General features: G+C 37.9%; 1 protein-coding gene across 3 annotated transcripts; it reads left to right on the top strand.

Annotated features, from left to right (window-relative positions):
- Positions 1-42: 42 nt before the first annotated feature.
- Positions 43-18,203, top strand: Snx27 (sorting nexin 27). Of its 3 annotated transcripts, none has more exons than XM_022074814.2 (10): positions 43-327; positions 8,388-8,490; positions 8,810-8,938; positions 9,601-9,734; positions 10,404-10,533; positions 11,311-11,488; positions 11,778-12,028; positions 12,533-12,682; positions 13,046-13,174; positions 14,014-18,203. In XM_022074814.2, the coding sequence occupies exons 1-10, from the start codon at positions 74-76 to the stop codon at positions 14,080-14,082; spliced, it is 1,527 nt and encodes a 508-aa protein (XP_021930506.2). In that variant the 5' UTR covers positions 43-73; the 3' UTR covers positions 14,083-18,203. The 3 variants fall into 3 exon arrangements, with proteins under 3 accessions (XP_021930506.2, XP_021930508.1, XP_021930509.1); XM_022074816.2 differs by lacking the exon at positions 43-327 and adding an exon at positions 5,079-5,378; XM_022074817.2 differs by lacking the exon at positions 43-327 and adding an exon at positions 7,261-7,820.
- The last annotated feature ends 259 nt before the right edge of the window (positions 18,204-18,462 follow it).

Raw genomic sequence — 18,462 nt, 5'->3', positions numbered from 1 at the left:
TTGGTAGTAGCAATCGTTGCTCTCTTTATGTATGCTCCTTTCGTTGCAATGGAAAGCAGACAGGCCTGTAAACATGGCTGACAGTGAGTCGGACAGTAGTCCGCACAGTGAACAATTTAAGGCTTTACCGCCAGGTCCTCGAGTAGTGACAATTTATAAAACAGAGACCGGCTTCGGTTTTAATGTCAGAGGACAAGTAAGTGAAGGTGGGCAATTGCGGAGCATCAATGGTGAATTATATGCTCCTCTTCAACATGTTAGCGCAGTTCTGGATGGAGGAGCGGCAGAGAAGGCTGGAATTCGGAAGGGTGATAGAATTCTTGAAGTGTAAGTCACATTTTAAAGAATATATTTTACGCTTCACAGTTTTGTGTGAAGTACATGAAAATGTTTCTTGGGTGTACTGTTTGTTGTTGAACCTCACTATAGTGTTTTGATTGTTGACAATGTTCCTGTACAACAAGTAATGGGAGGTGTAGTTCATTTAATCATCCAGTGTAGTGGGTGGAAAAGTTGTGCACTGTTGTAAAGATGTGGACATAATACATGATTCCTAAAGCTTTCTGTTACATTATATTTCATCATAGATATAAGTAATGCATAGTACTTCAGATTTCTTTCCAAATAAACAGTGTTATTTCAGTGGTTCAGATTAATGTTAAACGTTATGCCAGTTAAATATTTGTTATGATACCAGAAAGGAGGATTGTTAAAATAAGGGCTGAATTTTATATCCTTTCATGCGGTGTTACAATTACATATGTAGTATTTGTTGGGCTATTACTGTTATACATAACCTACATTTGCACAGAAACCTGTAATTCATTTAGTCTTTAAGCCAAAGTTGCTGCTCATGGTCAATTTTACTGATCTCAAGCAACCAAACTCTCTACAAAAGAACACCTCAAGAGAAATTTGTATGTTAATTTATTTCGGTTTATCCTCTGAAATTGATTATGTGCAGAATTTCACATGGTACACCACAGTTCTAATATAGTAGTGTACAGTTCTCATTTTGTGGATTTTGCAGTAGATTTTCTGTCTCCAATGAAAACTTCTCATTTTCTTTCTGGACACCATCTTTTACTGCAACAAATCTTCCAGTGCATATATGGTGATCAAAATTCCATTTTAAAGACCCTAATTTAATTTCAGCACAAAGTAAGGAAGTGCATATTTAAATGTAAAGTTTTATTTTAGCATCAGTGCCTCCATTTATCATTTAAATGTAATTACAATTAAAAAGGCTTTGTAGAAGCATCATGTTAATAGTACACACATACCCTTTCTGCTCTTGATAATTATGGTGACTGATTAGGTCATGGTTTCTGAACTTATATTCAGTTTCAAATTCACTATTCTCATTGCAATTTCAGTTGTTCCAAAAACCTTTTATAAATACATAATTTATTTACAGGAAATGCAACACTATAGGTACTGCAGTAATCTGTTTTTGCAATAGATTTTTGACATTATTCTATTAAGAATGAATACAGCTGGGGTTTTTCTCTCATAACAATGGCCTCTGTGTAGTATCTGTCCTACATATGAAAGCCATCTATATAGTTTAAATGGTTCATAATTGTTTAAAAGTGAATGTTTAATTGTGTGTGATTCTTCGTACATTGCCTCATTTTGTTTTTCATTAAGTAAGATGATACCAGTATCATGTATTTATTTCACACAAATGACAGCTAATATTGGTCACTTTTAAAACCCGATGTAGAGGGGTGTCTCAGCTTGTTAGGGAAAAGTATGTTAGGTTATTGTTTCTGTGTCTCCTCTAGTCAACATAACCCATTATCTAAGACTGGCATTTCATGTACGTGTTTTCAATGTGTGTGTTCTCTATGTTGTAGTGCACCTTTAGTGCCCATTCTGGGCTGTCTGTCATATCTTTTAACCAAAGAGGTCTTGTTGCCAACTGCCATTATCCTTACTAACTGTAATTTTAGTGTGAAAATAGATGATGTCCATAGTAGAAGTTTATAATTCTTTACAGCATTTTACACTTTTACTAATTTTTTTTAAAGAATTATGTAGTAGTATGCTGATTGTAAGGAATATAGATTGTGTTATGGGTCCGCAGTGGCCGCGCGGTCTGAGGCGTGGGCCTTGTACCTCTTGGTCGCTGGGACCGTGGGTTCGAATCCCACTCTAGCCATGGATGTTTGCGTTTTTCTGTGTTGTGCTGTCCTGTGTACAGGTAGAGGCCTTGCGACGGGCCGATCCCTCGTCCAAGGAGTCCTACCGAATGTCTATAGATCAAAGCCAACGAAAAGTTGGGACCCGCAGTGCTCAGGCACTTGAAGAACTGGTCGTTCCCAGTATCCCAGTATCCCAGTAGATTGTGTTGATAAACTGATGATAGGATGTGAGTGGTGGAAAGCCTGTGTGTTAGGAATGAAACAATCTGTTGTAGTCAAACTCAAATGATGGCACGGTAGAGCCAAAACACTTGTCAGATAGAGTGACATTAATTGTGATTAAAAGCAACTGGTTAAATGATAATACATATTAATTATAATAAAAGGACAGAAGACTGCAATATGACATCATGTAATGAAGCATACTGTCACTATGCAGTATGTGTGGTTACTGTTTAAAGGAATAGTTGGTTTGTTATTTTATACTGGGATCATCATTAAATAAACCACGGATAAAATTAAAAGGTGGTTAGGAATAATTTTACAAACTTAGGACCTAATTAGCCAGTTAGAAAAGTAAGCTCCTGGTGTCACTTAACATCACGTGGGAAATGAAGGATGATTAAGAAGGATTAATCATTAAGATACTGTTAAGATAATGTTTAAGATACTGCCCTGGTATTTCTAGACAGGAACTCTCAACTGGCCGTTTAACCCATCCAGAATCTAAATTATTTACGAGTTTTATTGTGGTATGACTTGGCTAAGAAAATGGCAGGAGTCATAATACACCATAATGCAACATGTAAACACTTTCTTTGTTTATGGGTTATGAAGAGGTAACAATCTTATATTATAATCCATGGGTTGATATTTAATGCCCTACTTTCAAATTTGAAGACGAATCAAAACTTCCTGACTTCTTCCCAGTTCCTTGTCTGTGAAGAAGTCAGTTTGTCATAGTTGAAGAACTGTTAGTAATGACAATTCTAATAGTTCTCAGGTTTGTGCTGAGTTTTCAGATGTGGGTCATTACGTTATGACCTCATTTTATACACTTGCTGTTCTCCAATACTTTTATTATTTTTCTTGTCTGTAATAATGTAATGACCTCAGCAGGATCACCAGAGCTTCATACCTGGCATGGTTTGTGCTGTGTAGTGTAATCGTATCGGATTATGTGTTTATCATTTCATTTTCGCTGTTGTTTCGGCTGAGACACATATCAAGTGGCCCGTAAGTAGCTCTTAGGTCATCACTTACAATGTGCATAGTGTGGACTGTAATTAGTTATATATTACTATAAATTGGTGTCCTCGTAGTGGCCTCGATTGTGAGTGAGTAGAGTTTTCTCGCTGTCACGTAAAGTACTGGCGAAGTACCGCATGTGTTCTGCATGGTATCGATCCACGAGCTGCGAGAAGAGGAGGAGGAGGATGCTTATGCACTTTGCATAGACGCCGTACCCCTCATTCATGTTGCTTTCGCCCAAGTGTTGGACTGTCGTCTCTGCACCGCACCCCTAAACACCTTATCAAAAGACGAAGGGGTTATAATGACCTCTGTTCCTCTCGTCTAGTTGCGTCTTCCAGAATGCGAAAGAACATTTGGTCTCTGCCGTCACTACATCGCCCAGGCTTCTGAAATCACAGTACGCGTGTCTAAGGAAAGGGGTCTTGATTATTTATCAATTTGCTCGTGCCCGTTTTTCGGTATCTTACCTTCTTGATATCAGTTTTTCAGTTCAAAGGTTTAATCTAGTACATGGACGAATACTTGGACTCTGTGCGCATTAGATAATATTAGATTACTATCCGCGCGAATGCTTTGACGATATCGTGGACCGTTTGACGAAATATAACTTACTAGATCGGCGGCCACCGCGTTGTGAATGTGATTTATTTTTTTCGCGTTTAGTATTGACCTTGCATATAATTAAATGTTACTGTCTCTGGTTTAAATGAAGTCGTTTTTTGTACGGCTTCTGTATTTTTTTTTCCCTTTGGCCAACTGCGCCTTGGAGTAAGGGCAAGTAACGGTCACCTTGACGGTTGGTGAATAATTGTTGTTCGTAAAAATAATTAATTTTCGTAGAAAGTGTCACGGTTAAACATTTTCATTTCAGTCGTGAGGGTGGGTGGTCATGCAAATCTCAGTACACGTGCTCAAAACTGATAACATTTAGACATAATGGACTTCAGTATCTACGTACGAGAATTTAGGTCCCGTCGGAACATGAGAGATGTGCGCTTGTAGTTGGTGGCCTTCTTGCAGTCAAGATTCGAAGGGCAAAGTACTGTGATGAGAACATGAACTTTAAGTAATTTTCCTCTTGGCGTGTTTGAAGACATAATAACCCCCGCGGTTAACCATAATAATTGGCGTTGGTATGCGACACTAGTGTTAAACCTTTGAAACAGAAGATCTTCTTAATAACATGTAAACGTCCGGTCCGTACGTAAAAGAAAACGTAGCACTTCCGCGTTACAAAGGTCAACTTATTAATGCTGTGTAAGGAAATACCAATACAGATACACTTTGACAAAATGCAAGATCACTGATTGCAAAAGCAGATGGTACATATAATTACCACCGGGCTTTACAGGGCTAATGCTACAAAATGTGCAACACTTCAGAGGAGTTGCGGAATTACTCGTTTTGAAAGCATTCCGCTCACCGAAATTTAATTTCAGTTTGTTCGCTACTTCCTCACGTGACTTGTAACAAGATTAGAAAGATGTAATCCGTAACGAACTTTCCACGTGAGGTTCTTGAACTTTGGCATTCTGAATGCTTCTAGCTGTTCGAAATTTGTTTGTTGTTGTCTCGTCACAGTGAAGGTCTGTAAGATATCTTGTATACTAGCTGACCTATCACTTTATTTTTCCTTATTATGAAACTGCATGGTAGTTTTATCTCCGTGGCTTGCCACCAAGGAGAAAGGCGGGCCGGTTACGTAGGAAGCATTCACCTTGTTGTGAGCTGGTAACTTGCATCCAACGAGAAAGTAACTCTGCTTCTGACTGTCCCAAGAGAACTCCAAGACAAACGTGGTAGTGCAACTCGTGTTTTGCCTCTAAAGTGGTATTTATTGCGAGTCGTGATAAAATATCTGTGATATTTGTGAGCTATGCTAAGTTATTATGTGGGCATACATACATCGCGTTCTTTGCATTCGCAGAGAAAACATGAAGATAAATTGTTGTGTGCTAGATCTCCGTCTGAAACGAGGTAAGAGGGATGTTTCTTAAAGTCTGCAGTGGAAACATATGATGTTTTGTAAGATGTGTTTCAGTACGTTGATACTGTGGAAGAACAAGTTTTGTTTGGCTTCCCCGTTCTTTAATCACCATATTGGATGATAAATATGTACATGTGGTAGGTCAGGCTTCCATGCAAGTACACTGAAATCTCGCTGTGTCAGAATCGTAGAAGATACATTTTCTCTGTTGCATGTTTTATTCGATGTTCTTTATTAGTCATCGAATGGATGAAAGATTTGTAGCAATAAATGAGATGTGAGTGATGGATTTGTTATATTTTCGTGGAATACCTTTTTCGAAGGGAATAATAAACTAAAGTGGATGGAGTCTTGTAGTAAAGAACGAATAAAAATCCTTGTAGGATAACAGACCTTGTCGGGTGTGCGAAATGTTTTGTTTTTTCCTTCGGATATTCGCCTGTAGAAATGCGTAATGATAATTGTTTTATGTGACTATATTATTTTAAAATAAATTTGTAACAAAATGATGTGGATCTAATACTCCTGCTTTGCGTTTGGGAGGTCCTGGATTCAAATTTTGGGCCAAGAGCGCCTGGTTTGAGGTTATTCTTTATTTTCTACAGACTCCACGTCCACCTCCTAGGCCAGCACATACTTTATCAGACCATTAAAATAGACCACGACTGCTTCCTTTCACATAATTTAAAATTTATAATTCAGAATCACCCTACCATTCGACGTTGTGGCCTACAACCAATAAGCTGAAAATCGTCGTTAAATAAATAATCAGTCAACTTTCGGGATACGCCTTTACACATTTGGTGGCGTGGTTGATTATTGATATCTCCTTTTGATTGCACTAACATTAATCCACCCATCTGCAGGTTGTTTGTGATACATGTTCATTATCCCGGTTTTGCAAGTCGTGAATGGAACAGATTTGGTTTGCTGAATCTTTTGTTGTATTTGCATACGTAATAACTAATATCTGCCAGTGGCATTGTGCTTCAGGTCTGCCTATTCTTTGTGTCCTTTCTACTGGTATAAGAGTGGCCATATCTCAGAATAACAATCTTCACGAAACTCTGTTTCAAAGTCATTTGGACAGCTGATGTTGGAATTAGAATAATAATTTTCTTGGATATTATCCATCATGTAGTAAATAAAATATAAAACGTAAAAAACGACGAACCTGAAGACGGATATAGAGCCCCATCTCCGAAACATCGTTTTTTACGTTTTATATTTTATGGATAATATCCAAGAAAATTATTATTCTAATGACTCATCACCATCATCAAGAACTTTTAGATTTGATTTTGGAATGTTCAGCGCAAATTGGGAGATACTGAATTTCGTTGAGATGTTTTAGTCGACGTTTAACAAATAGTGCGCATGAAGGATGTGTTTAACGTTGCAGTTAAAGTCTACAAGATGCGCTTATATTATGTGTGTAGGACATTAAGACTGATTTAACAGTCAATCACTGTGCATAATGGTGAAGAACTGGGTTCTCTTTGAGGTACGGACTGTTTTCTGAAATGTTATTTAGACGAACTTCGGCATCAGAGAGTTGGTGAAGTCTGTCTGGTCTCGTGCGGATGTGAAGACAGGGCTTGAACTCCGTTTTGTGTGTGGCTTGTTGGTCTGCCGGGTTATCAATATAATTATCAGCAGTGCGTTGATTGACGTCAGCTGTCACTTGCAGTGTTATAATCAATCAGTTCTGCACTCGGGTGGACCACGAAGACTCCATTCCACCACAGCTCAATTCTCTCGCCATTCACTGCCCTCCGTTGCCAAAGCACAGTTTAAAAAACAACCGAACTTCGTCTGTGGACATCACAGAGACTGGATTTTAAGTTAATATTTTTTTTAAGTTTCCTTTAAAAATGTGGTTTTCATGTAGAAAATATCACCACTGATCTTGCTGCTATATACATTCTTTTAACATACACGCAATTACAAGTAGATGAAATATGTATTTTGTGATCGCTAGGAATTACGTCAAGTCTGGCTGAGCGTTTTACTTATACGTAACATCAGATATATACGTAATTATGCTGGAACACAACATTTTAATTAATTAGAACTTTTTTAATGGGGGAGAGGGAGTGCTTACTAAACTTTTAAGTGCAATCCAACAAAAGCACAATACTGTTCTTTAATCCGCTTGGTGACGATGTATGTTCTGTGAGATTTCATGTTCTCACGGCGGCAAGTATGAAGATGGCTGTCTTCTGGGTTGTTGTGCCTTGTAATGTGGTAGAAGTTTGCAGACGTTTCGGAGGTGCTTACTGCCGCCGTCATCAGGATGGAAATCGCACAGTTGGTTATCTAGAAGACTACACAGTATGACGTCCCAAAAGACAGTCAGTCATCATCATATTCGCTGCTGTGAGAACCGAAGATCTCACGAAGTGTATGTTACGTCGGCTTTCGAGGTTTGGGTGTGTAATTTTTTCCATCATTGTTCAGTTGTCATGTCTAATCATAGTCTGAATTTTCCTTTTGGAGTTCAGACACGTGGTGTGTTGATGATGTTTCAGCTTGGCAACAACGTCAACATACGATGTTGCTGAACCTCGAGAGGTGAAATTATACATCGACTCCGGTTACTAAAACCTAAAGGACGAGAATATTTATTAAATTGTTTTTATGCATAGGACATGAAACTTCGTTCACAGTGTAAGAGAGCAGTGCAAGCCTGTACAGCAGGCTATTATGAAATGTTAGGCATATTGTGCCCCTCTTTCCCACGCATATTAGCCAGAAGTTCAAATAGCAGACTTCCAACACTTTAGCTGGACCACTCTGCACATGCTTAAATATAGTTTTTTTTAGCAATTTCATCTTGCAAGAATTGTAGAGCTTCTTACAGCACAATCGCAAATCATCCATGAAGAATCTGGACTTAATTTAGTGAGAGCAGATGTAAATGCATATTTGGAATCTTTATAACTTCTCTGATGTACTTTGCAAGTCCATATCAAGAATATATTTTCCCTCTGTTTCAGAAATGGGGTTACTGTGGAAGGAGCGACACATAAACAAGTGGTGGATCTGATTAAGTCAGGGGGAGATGTACTCACTCTCACAGTTATTTCTGTTACACAGCAAGTAAGTTCCATCTGCTGTATGTAAAGTACAGCCATATCACAATTTTAGTGATCATGTGAACTACGGTATTCGTTCTACTTTATAATAACTCTAGAACAGCTGAACAGTTTTTTGTGAAACTTAGGATGGGTGTCATACCTTTTAAGGCTGACTCACAGTTACACGCTTCATTTTCTACAGTCTTTAATACCAGCGTGATGCTCTAACTTGTGAAGTGGGACGGTATCACTCGTGATGTCCGCCCATCTGTAAAATAAAGTACTTGGTTCTGGCTAATGTGTGTAAAATAGCATGTTTTTATTTTATTGCTTTCTTGAAGGAAGCAGAGAGGCTGGAGCCAACAGAGGATCCGACAGGTTATACATACATTGACTACAGTGAAAAACGATCTCTACCCATCTCGGTACCAGACTACCACTACTCAGAGAAAGCAGGCGAGCGTTATGTGGTAAATTACGTTATAATTATGTAGATTTTTAACTTTTCTTCCAAAAATATAATGAAAATTGATTATAGTTTGACTCATCATCTGAAACAATGTGTTATGCCTTGCAGTTATCATAAGCAATGTTATGGCACCTGGATGATGCCAGTTCTTTATTATTTTGCCTAAGTACTGTTTGAGTGTTTAGGGATGGGGCCCTACATGTTGATCTTCGCTCTACACTGATGTAACTGGTCAACCTTAGCTTCAGGAAAAGTGCCCTTGTCACCCACAGTGTTGGAGGCATTCTGGATGTGAGATGAGGATATGGGTCCTTCGGTTTCCCGTCAGAATCATTCCACTGATGTTTCATATTCACATATCATTTGTGAGATGGTCAGAAGGCCGCTTAATGGCTGCAGTTCCACAGCGACAGAGTGTCATCCCATCTTAACAATAAAAATACTGTTGGCGTCGCTACTTATTTTACTTTCCGTAGACTGCTTCGGTTTAATTCATTCTTTTATCCGTGTTTAATATTTATAATTCTGGATCTGAGACGTAATAAAACAACGGTGTTCTGCAGATAATGTTGTGAGTTAATTTTGTTTATGAAATTTATAATTTCTGCTCTTGCAGGAAGGAAACTAAGATCTATTAAATGAGCTGTCAATATTTGTTTTCAGGTGTTCAATATTTACATGGCTGGGCGACATCTTTGTTCACGGCGATATAGGGAATTCTCAAACCTACATCTTAACCTAAAGAAAGAATTCATTGGCTTTAACTTTCCTAAACTGCCTGGCAAATGGCCCTTCACGTAAGTTCCTTACATAATTTATTTAAGTACATTTCATCCATACATATATAAAGCTAAATAAGAAATTTATGACAATTTTATTATAATTTGATAAAATAATCACTCAGTAGTAGACATATCTTGTTTCGCTCAGTGTTGGTCTTTGGTTGTCCAGGAAATGTTGATGAGTCTAGTTTGTAATGAAGATTGCTATCTTCTGCGTTATTACGCCGTGTAGTCTGGTAGATTTCCAGGTGGAAATCCGCCAGACTACACGGCGCAATAACGCAGAAGACGGCAATTTTCAGACTCGCCCCTGTGAAAACCTCAAATCGTACATAGTTTGTAATGTCAGGTATGTTACAATTGATAGCCAATCAGGACTTGCATCATCAACTCTTTGAATTTTCTGCCCAATTGTAAACTCTTTTCTGGTCTATGTATTTATAGTTTTTACTAAAATGGAGGTGGAGCTGATAGCCATCGTACCATATCAGAAAATTGTTCTTGACTATTCCTTGTTAATGAAGAAATTCTTCAGGCAGAACTTATTCAGACATATAAACAATTAATATTATATAAATTTGTTTAATATATTTTGGTAATTTTTCAAGTATTGAAGTTTTATTGAGACTTTCTGGAGTTATCTTGTGAGAGTGGTTTTACCCGTGCATGTGCACGTGTCTTCAGGCTTAGTGAACAACAGCTGGATGCAAGGCGTCGAGGCCTTGAACAGTACCTGGAAAAAGTATGTGCAGTGCGTGTGATTGCTGAGAGTGATGTGATGCAGGAGTTCCTTACTGATGCAGATGATGAGCAGGTATTAATACTTTAAAACTCGGTGTTAATTATATGTACCACCTGCTTTAACTTTCAATAAACTCTGGATTTTGTACATGTAGTTAATTTATTGGTTTATTATGATTATCAGATTAAACAGCAGTTGTTTCCTTAAATAGTATTAGCTGACTGAAATTTGTAATGGAGATGCTTTTTGTATTCTTTGAGATACAAGCTGAATTTATGTTTATATATTCAGATGAAGTTTGTCCTCAGAGGACTGAAACTTTTAAAACTCGAGCACACCTTCATTTAGGTATGATGTTGAATTTTGAAAAATTTTCTGAACTTGTGAGGGCTTCTGAGTTCCATTTATAATGAACACACAAATGTAAGCGGAGATGATTATGAGAAAATTTAAAGTTTAATTGGTATAAATTTTAATCCTGTTTATAGGGAAACAGATTTTTAAGATGAGAGTTTTTAGGTTCTACTTTCGGAGTGGTAGTTAAATAGTTATATCTGATAGTGTATAAGTAAATTGTCCAATTTTGTGTTTACATTTCTTTGTAAAAGAGGACATATATTTCTCAGAAATTTAATTTGAGTTAGGAGAATTAAAAAATATAAAAGTGAAGTATCTGTCCCTAGCCCTCCATATAGATGGAAATACAAGGGAATAGAGTTAGGAATGTCTGTTCCTTTCAATATGGGGGGTATACCATTAAGAGACGGCAAGTAAAAACAGTAACCTGGTGTCTGTTGACTGATATTTTATTAGTGTTGAAGCTATAATCGCAGTCTCTGATTTTTGTAGGGTAATGTGTCTCCAGTAGACCTGAAAATCCAGCTGCCAGATCGAGAAGTTGTCACTGTTACCGTCCGCAAGAGCTCCGACACTGAAGAGGTGTATGCAGCCGTCATTGATAAAATTAGAATGAACAAGAATACTGCTAAATATTTTTATCTCTTTGAGATTGTCGAATATAATTTTGGTAAGTCACATGGGGTTGTAGACTGAATTACTCTGGCTGAGGCCCTCGTGAACATTGTAATGAATTGTAACTAGCCGATTGGATCGTCAGGAAGGACTTTATTCAGTGGAATAATATTTTGCTGACACAACCTGCCAGACTGTCCATTGGTTCTGAATGTCTTGCTGTTTTGTACTTCCTTCATTCCAACATTGTAAACAAAAACATTGGAGCTAATATAAAAAAGGATGGACATGCTGTAGTTGAAAATCCTATGCGGACTAATGAAAATGTTTTTTACTTTATTCAGAGAGAAAACTTCAGGCCACAGAGTATCCTCATAACCTGTATATCCAGAACTACAGCACCGCAACATCTACGTGTTTGGTTGTACGAAAATGGCTGTTCTGTCTGTCCTGGGAACTTGGTTTGGCTGCTGATGACCAGGCAACTATGTTCATCTTCTGGCAGGCTGTAGATGATGTAAATCGAGGGCATATTAGAGCAGATGACAGGTTATATCAGCTAAAAGCTCTTCAAGATGCATCAAGAAAAAATGAGGTAACAAATTGTCACTTTGATGTCATTCGCTTACTTGGGAATCAGCACCGGCAAATGAGAATTCCTGTCACAAAGAAATAATAAATGTTTTTGTGCTGTTATTATGGTACAAAGAAACAGTGTGAGAGGAATGAATTATATTTAAGACTATCAGAAAGAGCTGATAAATGTATAAATGCTTAATGATGTGTCATACTGGTATTAATACATTTAGTCTCATAAAACGCAATCATGAGTTTATCATCAGTAAGAAATTTTATAAGCAACTGTGAATATGCTGAGAGTTTATCACTGGGTAATGACATCCAGTAGCACAAATTTCTAGAAACAAGTTGGCATCAAGTTTCTTTGAGATTGCATGACAAATCACATGTTATCTAGTAATTTTACATTATAATTTTCATATTAAATATGATTGCATAATTTTATTCCATTTCCTCTTTCCATATTTTATTGTAATTATTGGAAATGTTAATTCAGAAATATTTTTCTTGGTGTTTACAGTATCTGCAGTTAGCGCGTGAACTCACAGGTTATGGTGAGGTAGTATTTCCACATTGTTCTTGCGATTCTCGTAAAGAGGGGCACGTAATTGCTTCAGTTGGTGCCGCTAGCTTTAAATTGGAAGCCTGTAGAGAGGATGGAGCCCTTGAGGTAAAAGGAACACATTTTTTATCTTTAGGCTCGGTCATATACAGGACACACATAGTAAAACTATTTTTTCTTTCTATATCGTAGTATAAGAGTACAAAAGTGTCATAAGAATTACAGTAAAAATTTGTTAATTTGATTTTTCAAAGTCCTGAATGATGAAAACAAATGCTAACAGTTCTCAGTGTTTATTTAAACAACAACTCTTAATTGATTGTTTGCATGTTTTGGATTTGGCTGTCTTGACCACGCACTTTTCAGATCTCAGCCTATGAGATTTCTGAAATAAAACCAGAGTCTTATTTTGGAAAGACTCTGTAAGTGTGTGTGAATTGTAAAACTTTCTGGAATTATTTTGTATTACAGTCCCAAGTGGTAGAATTTGCATGGACAAGCATTAAAGAATGGGATGTGGATGATGAAGCCATGGCTTTCTGTTTCCAATACCAGCGTCCTGAGAAGAACCCCCGCTGGGTCAAGATCTTCACACCCTATGTGAGTTTACATTCTTATAGCCAAAAACCCCCAGTATAACGAGGAAATAAAGAGTTGAAAGGACAGTTTCTTTTCTTAAGACTTCACTAATTTTCACCGAGATCACGAAGTACAAGGTACCTGCATCACGGGATGGAATATGATTATTAACAATGAGTGCTGTCATGCAGGAAAATACAAGACGGTACATAAAGAAGAAGGCAGTATAGCATAATTGTCTCCAATATCAAAATAAATTTTCTAATTTATAATTCAGAATCATCCTACCCCTCGGAATTGTAGTGTACAACCAATATGCTGAAAATCATCGTTAAATAAATAATCAGTTGATAGCTCAGTCATATAGCGACCGACTATGTACTGGACGACTGTGCTTTAGTCCCTGACAGGCAGAGAATTTTTCTTCTAGCCTCTGCATCCAGACGCTCTGGGGCCCACCCAGCCTCCTGTCCAATGGGTACCAGGATCTTTTCCCAGGGGGTAAAGCATGGCCAGAGCGTGACACTGGCCACTCGGCCCCGTGTAGTACCGAGGTTGAGAATGAGTAGGAGCTAAACCTCCTCTCCCCCTAAACAGCTACATGATGTGCAGTGGGACGCTTTACGTTTACTTTAATTACATGAATATTTTTATGTTGATTTGTGGATACGGTTGGAGGTAATTGCTGCCCAATTTGTGTGTGTGTATTATAAGCAGATTTAAAATGGTGGAACTTATATTGAACCATTCCTCTGCAGTTTTAATCCTTTATTAAATGGATTCAATGTTCCCAGGAAATGAATAGCAAGTGGTAAAGTATGAAACACGTGAAGTGACTTCGTATTCTTTTGTTCTTTCAGTATATCTTCATGTCAGATTGCTTTGAGAGGATAATGGAAGAGAGCAAATGGGCGGACACGGGCGAATGACATCAGGCAGTTTGCTAGTTACTGACTGGTTCACTGCATCGCTTCCAGCCGTTTGTTATTAGATCACTTTTGTGCTCACTACCCACCTGTGTACCCAACTGATCTGGAGACTGCAGTGCGCTGTACTCGACTTTCAGGAAAGTCTCGCGTCTCACATATTGCATGTTACAACCGCCTAATTCTGGCCCACATCCGGAATTTGGTATACTTTAACTTCTTAATGAAACTCATTTGGTCTTGGCGGCATCACGAGGGTAAGGAGTGCGTAGGCCTGCCGCGCTATGCTCATCTCGCCCAGTCGGTCTGTGCACTTGACTGGGTGCCTCTGTTCGACATTGTTCGGCCCAGTTTTAGCAATAGGTGTTATTTGTTGAGTTGAAATTCAGAATGCCCATTATGTTACAGCTTTCGCAGGAACAGATAGATTGGATATTTCAAGTTTACGATTGTATGCATTAGTCTCATTGGTTGTCCTACGGTTTATGTGGTGTCTTATAATTACCGGCAAAAATACTAAATTGTCTGATTTTAGTCCAATGCTGTAAACGTTCAAATCCAACATGAAATTCATGAGGGGGAGACTTCCAATAAATCAAAAAATAATATTAATAATCCACTTCTTCTTCTTCCTAAGATGTTTCCGCTTTATGTGGGTCATCTGGATGTTAATAATTATAATAATAACCACGTGAGAGTAAAAAATTTTGTAATGTGCCTTTATAGACTGAAGTGCATGCGATGCTGGTTCAGTGCTGGGATGAAACTGTTATTTCAATCTTTCTGTTCCTAGTTTCTTATTTTGAACAATCTTCATGTGGATGGCTGTCTTCTGGGTTGAAGTGTCTTGTTGTCTGGTAGAAGTTTACCGTGCAATGAGGCCCGATGCTGGAGGCAGCAAGGACCTCTGAAACATTAGTAAACTTCTACCAGAATACGCGGTGCTACGCCTCAGCAGATGGCCATCTTTGTAGTCTCAACTGTGAGAAACTCGGATCCAACCTTCGTGAGATCAGATTTCAAATAGCTTGTCTGGTCTTGTATTAAGTGTATAGTACCCTAACAATAGAACCAATCAAAAAAGAGTATTTCTACATATGCCATTGGTTCTTTACCTGCATATTTTCAGCAGAAAGTTTTTAGGTTTAAAAAGATGCCCGCTGTTTCATTTGGTGCTTCAGCTTTGTTCTGCAGGCAGTAATAAATTCTTTTTCTCCTCAACCCAGTGCTGAGACTGACTTGACATTCTACTTCTTGACCTGACAACGAGGAGCACGTCAATTTATAAACATAAACACGTACTCACGTTGACCTTCCTACTTGCGCACCTTAGCTGCAGTGACGACAGTTTGTGTAGATTTGTTAGGTAAAGTCTATTTTAAGACAAGGCAGCATATTGTAAAAAAAATTCTTCGTTATTATGTACCAGCGTGTCGTTTAAATTGTTTTCAGTTGTTTTATTGCGATTGGTTTGTTAGAATCTGTACACGTGAGAGTAACGGTTGAGCATCGTTACAAATCGAAGCATGCCGCAGAAAGTGAATAGGCGCACGTGTTCATATAGCGTTTAGTTTGTATTGCTGTCTGTTGTGGGTAGAAATGTATTTTTATCATCATTGTATATTGTATATATTTTTTGCGCTACTTGGAGATATATATCACCATTCAGAAGTAATCTTCACATAGAGTGATGCAGTCTTTTTCTGTTAAACGGCGTTTTCTGGTAAACCAGACGGTGACTCTGCCCCCAACTACAGTAGCGTAACAGCTGTCATATAGTGGAGTGAAATCACTGCAATAATAATCGTAATTGTTCGATACCGTAGATTAACGGACACCGTAATAGAGAAATTTCTCATCATTCTTCATCGGTTGCATTTGCCAGTTGTGGGTTATTTCAGTAAAATGAGTACTTCTGATGTAAATTATAATCATTTTTAATATTATAATTTTATGTACCATGTATTCACACTGTATATATATATATACATATATTGTTTGTATAATATGAATATGGGATAATCAGTTATTATTGTGTAAATAATATATGCAGTCTGTATTCTAAGGTAAATCGATAATTACGCGCGTAGATCGTGAAATCCTGTATATTTATATTGCGACTGTATCTCGGATGTTGGATGCTGGCTGCTGCTCGGCAGCGAGACGTCTTCGGTACTCGGGGGCACACGCAGGTGGTCTGGTACGATTTAGGGTTGGAGGTGTAAGGTAGCTACACTGAATGTCGGCAAAGCTCAGGCGGTGATCTCACCGATGGTAAATAACAACACTAGTAAGTAATATATACTGCTCTGTGTTTCTGTACAAGTAAGTAATCGCACAGATGCGCTTCATACTTCGTTCGACCTTCATTATTATAATTATAAATCAGATCGACATGTCAGTTCTTAGGAGGAGCATTTTAATTGAAGTCTTACAACCCTTCATGCCACGTGGATACGAAATCCTGAAGACCGACTTCGTTTGTGCACTGTTTATTTGTTTTGTTGTTGTAAAACAAATAAACATTGTAGACTGGAAGTTGGTTTAGAAGATTTCATGAATTGAATAGTACTTGCATCCTGAATCCTGAAAATTTGGAGAAGTTCTGCACGGGAACAGTTCGTGATGCGTGTCCAGAGCATGGAAGGAATGGCGTTCAGCTGCTCCAAGCAAGTAAGAACAGAAAGTTCTCAAGCCTCGACCTCAAAAAGGCTCTATTCATCCCATTATTTTTTCCTCCATTGTAGACCTAAAGGTATTACCTGCATTTAAGTATCTTAGTCTTAGGTTTTCCCATCCATTTCTTTGAACATTCCATACACCTGCAGGCGGGCTAATCCACCCTAATTCGCCCGTCTCGGCCTCCGCATCGTCACGAGCACAGTGAACAGAAGAAGGTTTATATCAGTCGTGGTTTCAAACTTATATGCGTCTCATTAAATTTAACGTGCAATCGGTCTCACCGCGCTATCATGAAAATTCTTACATATTAATTTCTTATTGATTAAAGAAAGTGTGTAGAGTACAACGTACATTTATTTTCGTGCTGTACTGCAAGTAGTGTGGATGAATCTTCTTCGATGCAAATAATTTAGATAGAATATAACATTTTGTGTGTCAATTAAGGATTGTATGATAAAAATATTAGTAGAGGAATTACAAGCATCAAGACTCCATAATGGGACAAAAGGATTTAGTTATCGTGGGCTTGTAAGTGCGGTGAAGTTGAAGAGTGGTTCATTCCTTCGTGTTTGACAAAGCCCGCATGGATTGAGTGAAAATTAGTGCTGATATTGTTGGTTTGTATGTTTATATTTTGGTATGAGTGCAGGCATGCATGTGACTGGAGCTTCGATGATTATATTACTCTACTCGGATGGCTAAAACCCAGAAGAGGGCCATCTTCATACTCGCCTCCGTGAGAGCCACAAATCCTGGTTATATTACCATTCTTTTCTCCCGTCTGATCCACCGTTTGCACATTTTCAGCTAGATCCACAGTTGCGTAGATCCTAACACCATTTTGATATTGAAGTACGTAGCTCCGGTTCCTAGTGGGAAAGACGTGTAGAACGTTTTCTTTGCATTGCTCATTAGACATGCAAATTAACCAAAGTGATCTGCTTGAAATGGTTCCTGTTCCGCATTTCATTTCTTCCTATAAATAAATTAGAATGGATACAGATTTTTGAAGATTACTTTGGCGCAAGAGAATTAAAAACATTTACGTTACTCTCAAAATGATTTATCGTTAAATACATGCGTCATCAACAGTACTGAATGTTTTGGATCGCCGTTAGTTGATGCAGCTAACATTTGGTTGGGTCGTGACAAATACCGCGTTACTCTCTTTGTCTACGAATTTCAGTCTCCAAAAATCTGAAAAATGCTTCTGACGTGTTTTTCTCTGAAAATGTTAGCTGCAGTGTAGTTATTTAACATTCCAATGATGGTAATGTATCAAGTTCCTGCTGCAATAATACTAAAACAGTTGTTAATGTTTTAGTCAAGTTTTGATTTGTCATTATATTTAAAAGTTATTATGTACAGTGGAATCAAAATACATGGATTGTAATAACATCCAGTGTTTTATGTTCATAATAAAGAAGTATTGTAAACCAAAATCTTCTTTTGTTTATCTGAGTATACAGTGGATTCTGGTTAATTGGGACACATCGGGACTACAACACTTTGCCCCAATTATGCGAAGTTCCACGTAAATAGTTAAAAAGGTTTGTTCTTTAAGATTTGTCCCAAATAAATGGCTGCCCCGATTAACTTTATTACATATCGATGATAAACACGATGTTTCTAACTGGCTAAACTGTAAACCCAGGGCGTAATGCGAGCCTTCAAGACATCCTTTACCATGGAGTTACTTAT

The sequence above is a fragment of the Zootermopsis nevadensis genome, unplaced genomic scaffold (genome assembly GCF_977971745.1).
Source record: "Zootermopsis nevadensis isolate Lab colony 2312 unplaced genomic scaffold, Znev_1.0 Znev_ptg000008l, whole genome shotgun sequence".
Lineage (NCBI taxonomy): Eukaryota > Metazoa > Arthropoda > Insecta > Blattodea > Termopsidae > Zootermopsis > Zootermopsis nevadensis.
This window is presented reverse-complemented; position numbering and strand designations above follow the sequence as displayed.

Excerpts from the sequence above, each read along its gene's own strand:
- Snx27 (XM_022074814.2), top strand. The coding sequence starts at position 74 with ATGGCTGACAGTGAGTCGGACAGTAGTCCGCACAGTGAACAATTTAAG. Across the intron at positions 8,939-9,600 it reads AAGCAGGCGAGCGTTATGTG|GTGTTCAATATTTACATGGC; the intron begins GTAAATTACGTT and ends ATTTGTTTTCAG. Across the intron at positions 10,534-11,310 it reads CTGATGCAGATGATGAGCAG|GGTAATGTGTCTCCAGTAGA; the intron begins GTATTAATACTT and ends TGATTTTTGTAG.